The 7,578-nt window shown below is 34.7% G+C and overlaps 1 protein-coding gene across 1 annotated transcript; it reads left to right on the top strand.

Moving 5' to 3' along the window:
* The first annotated feature begins 869 nt into the window (after positions 1–869).
* On the top strand, positions 870–4,727 carry LOC129975576 (uncharacterized). Its single transcript, XM_056088639.1, has 3 exons — positions 870–1,163; positions 1,296–3,306; positions 3,478–4,727. The coding sequence occupies exons 1-3, from the start codon at positions 870–872 to the stop codon at positions 4,725–4,727; spliced, it is 3,555 nt and encodes a 1,184-aa protein (XP_055944614.1).
* Positions 4,728–7,578: the final 2,851 nt, after the last annotated feature.

The following is a 7,578-nucleotide window of genomic DNA, read 5'->3' as shown; positions in this document are numbered from 1 at the left end:
AATTGATGAGGACATTAATATCGATTCTCACGATAAATTTTCATATCTATCTCAAGCAATGGAACGAGGTAGTCCTGCCGAAGAATTAATTCAGAGTTTTCCTCCAGGTGGTAATAGCTATGAAAAAGCTTTAAAACAATTAAAATTGCGTTTTGGCAGGGAAGAATTATTAATTCAAGTATACGTTAGAGATTTACTAGCATTAGTTCTTCAAAAACAGAACTGTTCAAAAAATTCATTAAGAAAGTTGTTTGATCAACTCGAGAGTAAACCACGTTCACTTGAACTATTAGGAGTTACTAGGGAGAAATATGCTGCTATGTTATTTCCTCTAATTGAGTCATCGCTACCCGAAGAAACTTTGGTTGCTTGGGAGCGTTATAGATCGGCTCATCGTAGAGTTCGTGAAACGAACACGAATGATTCCGATCAAAATTCAACTAAAATAGAAAAAAGTGATTTAGAATTTTTACAAGATGAGGTTGAATCAGAAGAACGCATTCTTCTTGCTTCTAGAAGTTTCAACGCTTCTAAACCGAAAGCGGAAGTGAAATATAATAAATTTTCTGGTGATAAAAAAAATGAGTGAAAATAAAACTAGGAATGTAAACTTTTATGAGGCACCTAGTGCAAATGATCCTTTGACTTCGTCGCAAGTGTCAAAACAGTGTATATTTTGTTCTAATGCACACTATTCTGGAGATTGTTTTAAAGTAAGAAAAATGCCATTGAAGCAAAGAGAGGCAATTGTTCAACAATCTCATAATTGTTTTTTATGCTTAAAAACTGGACATTCTGTCAGAGATTGTAATGTCAGAGCTAGTTGTTTGTGTTGTGGCAAAAAACACCACATTCTTCTGTGTAGAAAAATGAATCCGACATCTGAGTCTAAAGACAAAGAATCGCTTGAAGTTGATAAGAGAACTGATAGTAGTTCTGAAATGGATCAAGCTCTTTCCAACTTGTCTACCAATCCAAACGTAGTCCTGCAGACATTCAAAGTTGTAATTAGAGGCAACGGGAAAAAACGTGCAGCAAGAGCTATTATCGATACTGGTTCACAGTGGTCATATTTACTACGAGCTACAGCTGAAGAAATGAGCTATGAGCCTACCAGCTGTGAATATTTGCAGCACTCCCTATTTGGTGGCAAGCATACTGGGGTATGTAAACATGATGTATATACTTTGTATTTATCGAGTGTACATGAGAATTATAATTGTAATTTTAAAGTTCTTAGTGAACAAATTATTTGTAAAACTGTGCCACCTACTGTGAATGAGTTTTGCGTGAAGGAGTTAACTGCTTATAATGTAAATATTGTGGATAATTGTGAAGATCCTATTGAAATCCTTATCGTAGCTGATGTAGCTGGGAAGCTCATGACAGGAGGTTATCGTGAAATGTCTTGTGGACTCGTAGCGATTGAAGCAAAACTTGGGTGGTATGTAATGGGACGAATAACTGATACTGCGAGAAGTGAATGTTCATCTTTATTAGTTAAGTTCATGTTATCTACAGCAGAGACAATAACAGACTTATGGTCCTTGAATACTCTTGGCATAACTGACCCATCTGTGAAGAAAAGCCAGATCGAGTTACAAGAAGCTGCTCGAATGCATTTTCTAAATACAGTTCATTTGGTAGATGATCGTTTTGAAGTAGATTTGCCTTGGTTGGAAGATCATCCACCACTCCCAGATTATTTTGATTTAGCAAAGGGAAGACTGAACAAGACTGTTAAACGTCTTAAAACCGAGTCTAATTATGAAGCTTATGAGAATGTTTTTAGGGAATGGCTTGAGGAGGGAGTAATTGTGGAAGTTTCCAAAAATGATCAGGCTTCAGTACATTATCTGCCTCATCGAGAAGTTATCAAGGAGAATAGCACTACAAAAATCCGGCCTGTCTTTGACGCTTCGGCCAAGGCAAAGGGATTTCCTAGTCTTAATGATTGTCTTGAGAAGGGGCCGAATCTAATAGAGCAGATTCCGAGTATTTTAACCCGATTTCGAAAAGAGAAGATCGGTGTTATTGCTGACATCCGAAAAGCCTTTCTACAAATAGGTGTTTCACCCACGGATAGAGATTACTTGAGGTTTTTGTGGATTGGTAATGATGGTCAGCTGAAAGAGTACAGACATTGCCGTGTAGTTTTTGGTGTATCGAGTAGCCCTTTTCTTCTAAATTCTACTATTCAGCTTCATTTACAAACTGTTTTGGAAAAAATAGGAACTGGAGAATCTTCGTATCCAAAAGATGTCATTCAAAAACTTGCGCATAGTTTTTATGTCGACAATTGTGTTAGTTGCGTTAAAAATGAAAAAGAACTACATCGTTTTATTAACGTTTCGACTGAAGTAATGGCCGAGAAAAAATTCGAGCTTAGAGGGTGGGAGTTCAGTGATGTCAATGCTGATACTTCTGCCGATACAAATGTGCTCGGCCTGGTATGGAATAAAAAATCTGACACTCTACGAATTAATACTGCAAGTGTAAAAGAATTATGCTTTGAAAAGGTAACTAAGCGATTAATCTTATCTACAGCTCATAGACTGTTCGATCCTCTTGGTATATGTTGTCCTGTCATCCTAATTCCTAAATTATTGCTTCAAGAAACGTGGAAGCAGAAAATAACATGGGATGAAGAAGTTGATAAAATTACAAAAAATACATTTTTAAAATGGCTAAAAGATATTGACTGTTTAGAGAAAATCCGTTTTCCAAGATATTTTGGTTCAGAGATTGCAAGTGGAAATATTTCAGTACATATTTTCTGTGATGCTAGTAAGCATGCTTATGCTGTCGCTGCTTTCATCCGAATACAGACTTGTAATTCAGTTAAAGTACAACTTATACAAGCCAGGAGTAGAGTTTCACCAACAGGAAAGGAAGGGATTACCATCTCTAGACTTGAGTTACTTGCAGCTACTGTCTCAGCAAGACTTTCAACTTCTATTTTGTCAGAGATACAGAGTGGAGAAGTTTACTTCTGGACTGATTCTTCGACTGTCTTGATATGGATTATGAGAGAAGAAGCCTGGAATGTCTTTGTCCAGAATAGAGTGAAGGAAATTAGAGCGTTAACAAATAAAAGTTCTTGGAGACATATCCCTGGTTCCATGAATCCTGCTGATCTCCCGAGTAGAGGTTGTTCAGCTCAAACTTTATTGAAATCTAACTGGTGGTTAGGACCAAGTTGGCTTTACTTGCCTAAAGAGGATTGGCCAAAAGGAAATCTAAGCTTAAATGAAAACGAGATTGTTCGAGAAAAGAAAAAGACCATAGTTTCATCTGTGACAAGAAGTTTGATTTCTACAAGTTTTGTTCCTAAGGAAGACTGGTATTACAAATATTTTTCGAAATACCAGAAAATAGTTCATCTAATTGCCTGGATTCTACGGTTTACCTTTAATTGTCGAGCTGAAAAAATTAAGAAAAGACATGGAGACCTTGATTTTGATGAAATTTTTGTAGCCAAGAAATTATTAATCAAAATGGTTCAAGAGGATTGCTTTGTAGACGAGAGAGATAATAAATTAAAAACTTTAGGAGTATTTAAGGATCAGAGTGGAATCCTCAGACTGAAAACGAAACTTACCTTTCGACAGGATTCAGAAGAGTTTAAAACTCCAGCTATTCTTCCGTCCGATCATGAGGTGGTCAAGAGATTAATACGATATTATCACGAGAAAAATGCACATGCTGGTACCCAAATTTTAATAAATATTCTTCGAGAGAGATTTTGGCTTCTTAATGCTCGAAAAACGGTGAGATCTCTGATTAATAAGTGCACCGTATGTAGAAGATTTTCTGCAAAAAGCGTGCAAGTTTGCACAGCAAACCCTCCAAACGACAGACTCCGAGAAGCGGCTGTATTTGAAATTTGTGGCATTGATTTTGATGGTCCAGTGATCTTAAAAGGTAACACCAAATCCTGGATTTGCTTATTCACCTGCGCCGTATACAAGGCAGTGCATCTAGAATTGGTTGAGTCCATGTCTACTGAGAGTTTTTTACTAGTCCTTAGAAGATTTATATCCCGCAGAGGAAGAAGTAAAATAATTTACTGTGACAACGGAACTAACTTTGTAGGAGCTTCAAATGCGCTACGAGATCTAAACTGGAAGCAGATTATTGATGATACATCTATATCACCAATTCAATGGAAGTTTAATCCACCAACTGCCTCATGGTGGGGAGGTTTATGGGAGAGATTAATAGGTATTCTCAAGAGTTTACTAAGGCGAGTACTAGGAAGAGCTTCTTTAACTTCTGAAGAAATGATCACCATTCTCTGCGACTGTGAAGCAGTGATCAACTCCCGTCCATTGACCTATGTTACTGAAAATGTTACTTTGATGCCTTTAAGTCCATCTCTATTTCTTCAAGACATTCAAACAAGTGGTGTTCCTGATCTTGATGATATTGGACACAGAAGTCTGAATAAACGAGTCAAATACAGAGAAAACTTACAAAAGGATCTGCGAAAAAGATTTAGATCCGAATATCTAGGAGCACTTATTCAAAAATCGGATAAGACAAGATCAGTGAAAGTGAATATCGGTGATGTTGTATTGATAGGAAGTGACAACACCAAGCGACTGAATTGGCCACTGGGAAAAATAATAGAGATTATTCCAGGTCAAGATGGAGTAACAAGACTTGTGAGACTTAAAACGGCAAATGGAGAATTACTAAGACCAACTCAAGACTGTATCCACTAGAAGTCTCTAATGATGATCTTATTGTTGAGAACTTTTCAACTAAGAAGTTGGAAACTTGTAAAGAGTCTGGCTCTAACAATGTGTGTGATGTAAGCTTTGAGCCACAGTTTCAAAAGACTAGAACAGGTCGTACGGTCAAAATACCTAAAAGACTGGACTTGTGAACAATTTTAATTTTGTTAATTTTATATATCTTTCTTGTAACTATGTGTAAGTTAAAGTTTTAATGTAAAATGTTAACTTAGGTGGGAGGATGTCGCGTTGATTCTCTATATCTATTAATATTGTCTATGTTTCAACTTTTGTTTTGTTCCGAAGGGCAACGGTGTTAAAAAAGATATATATGTAGTTTGGAATTCATTAAAAGAGGTTGTGTTTACTTTTGAGAATGGCTTTGAGTTTTATATTTACGCCATAAACAAATGCCCTTTCACCCAAGAAATTCGAAAGCAGAGTCTTTAATGAAAGTATATGAATAAGAATATTATCTGATTCGATGTCAAACCGTGACAATAATAATAGCCACAAATATAATAATATCAAATGATGCATTCAATAATAAAAAATTCAAAATACATTAAAAATAAATCATTTTATCTAAAGTTAGTTCTCGTAGTTAATAGAACACTTCGGCTACATAATAATTACTATAATTACTAGCTGCCAATCTAGCATTGGCTTCTATGTGGCCGTCTGTGAGATAGAAACGATAAGTTGTCTTAATTATATTCATCATTTTAAACGCAGATTCGCACAGGTAATTAGAACCAAAGAACAATATTGAATAATATGGAACTTTTTAAAAAATTAGATTACGTCCATTAGATTCCAAAAGTTATTCTTAGGTGCTTTTAAAATCATATCATTTTGATAGAGACAAACTTTGAACAAAAATGAATAGAGAGATAAAGAGAATATAATGTTCCATAAATATCTTTCTTTCCCCAAAATGTCTCGATAGTCCACCGGTCGATCACTATCGTTTCAACTCACAGATTTCCGAGTATAATTTTTATATTTAAATCTCATTTCTTTTTATTTTATGAAAAATACATACTATATACTATACTAAACATACTATCAAAATATACTATAAGTAATATATGCATTATGTCCTAAAAAGGTAAAACAAGCTTTTATTTCAAAATATAGTAACTGGGCACATACTCCCAAATACGAAATTTCGTTAAATAAAGTGGAAAATTGTATAAAAATGCTTTTGCTTCCGTGTAGGTTGATGGGGGAAAAAAGTCTTTTTTTTTAAAATGTAATTTTTACACTTTCCTCATAGTACCAATTATTAAAATATATTTAAACACTCACATACAAAGTTTCACGTTTCTATCAAATGAATTTGCAGAGATATACTTAGTTTTAAATTTAGAGGGACTCATCACGAATTTAGATGGAAACGGTTTTTCAAATTTATTCAATGCAGAAAAAATGCTATATGCAATTACATGTCAAGTAGTACATATCCAGTCATCATCAGGAACTTTACTAATTATGCATAAGTTTGCTCATTTGATTGGTTCACATTGCAGCTTCGACTTTATAGGGAAGGAAAAACGGACATTTAAGGTATCCTGGTATAGTTTAGTTTAATTATATTAACGTACCGTTTAAAGCACCATTAGGACTATTTTGGGACGGACCTCCTACCTTTGAACCGCGGTCAGATGACGAGGACGACACCTCAGCTTTAAGGTATTCAGGAGAAATACTGAATAAAAAAACAAAATACTTTGCATTTTCTAAAAGAATGACGTATTTCATAAGAAGAAACGCTTGGAAATACTGACGATTTATGCTGCATGTAATCACAAAGCTGATTTAATCGTAGAAAAATGTAAAGGTTTCTGAATTCCCAGCATTCTTTTAGGAAGCGTATTATTTACAGAGCAGTTTTAGGAACCACAGATTTCCCCAGGGAGGATGGGGCGTTATACAAATCATACAGAAATTGATATTTTTCAGATCCTTATGCTGGAGTACAGACAATCAGTTCAGAGTTTAACGTCCCAAAATTGATTGCGCAGAAAATATTTCAGCTCAATAACTGACATCCATATCTTGGACTGTTACAACCGTCATATGGACAACTACACATCGACATCTAGAATTTTACAACGGGGGCAATTTCACCAGGAAAAAAGCTTTTATCTTCAAAAGGTTCAGTTTTGGAACAGTAAAAATTCATTCTTTTTCATCTTCCCAGAAATTTTTTGTAAATGTGTTTTTAAAACACTCTGACTTGTCTCATTTTGTACAACCGTTTGTTGTCAATTCGTTTTGATTGACATTATGTCTGAACTGTGGGGTGCCTTTTTTTGCAATACACGCTCTTTCCCGAAAAACTCAAAACACCTCTCTTTATATCGCACGTAATTAAATGTCGCATATATACAAGTATTGTTAAAATAAAGCTACTTTGAATAAATATAAAAGGAATTATTATTTTCTGATTTCACTTCGTTAATAATGCTTTGTGATATATAATTATGGCTGAAAATTTTAATGAAAGTTTCGTTCTATTACCGGTTAGAGATATACTAAAAGGATCTAATTCGATAAATTTGCCTTTTAATATATCAGAAAATCTTACAGATAGGTGCATGAAATTTGCAATTTTAAATGATCTGTGAGGGCCATATCAAGGCCATTACTTTTTCGCTCTATAGAAGCTAGAGTATTTTAATGCATTTTGGTAATTTATTTGATTAGCAATTGCAATAGTTAAGGAAATAAAGTCTTATTCTTTTTTCAGGATAGTCCTTATACAATAATAATATTTCGTCTCAATCTGAAGTTTCAATGGCTTTCAGCTGAGGCGTAGTCATTTCAACCTTGA

Source organism: Argiope bruennichi, chromosome 7 (genome assembly GCF_947563725.1).
Source record: "Argiope bruennichi chromosome 7, qqArgBrue1.1, whole genome shotgun sequence".
In the NCBI taxonomy this organism is placed as follows: Eukaryota; Metazoa; Arthropoda; class Arachnida; order Araneae; family Araneidae; genus Argiope; species Argiope bruennichi.
Note: the sequence above shows the minus strand (reverse complement) of the source record. Positions and strands in the feature narration are given on the sequence as shown.

Coding starts and splice junctions, on each gene's coding strand:
- LOC129975576 (XM_056088639.1), top strand. CDS start 870: ATGAATCCGACATCTGAGTCTAAAGACAAAGAATCGCTTGAAGTTGAT. Junction 1,164..1,295: donor TTGGTGGCAAGCATACTGGG/GTATGTAAACAT, acceptor TTTTGCGTGAAG/GAGTTAACTGCTTATAATGT. Junction 3,307..3,477: donor AGTTTCATCTGTGACAAGAA/GTTTGATTTCTA, acceptor AAATTTTTGTAG/CCAAGAAATTATTAATCAAA.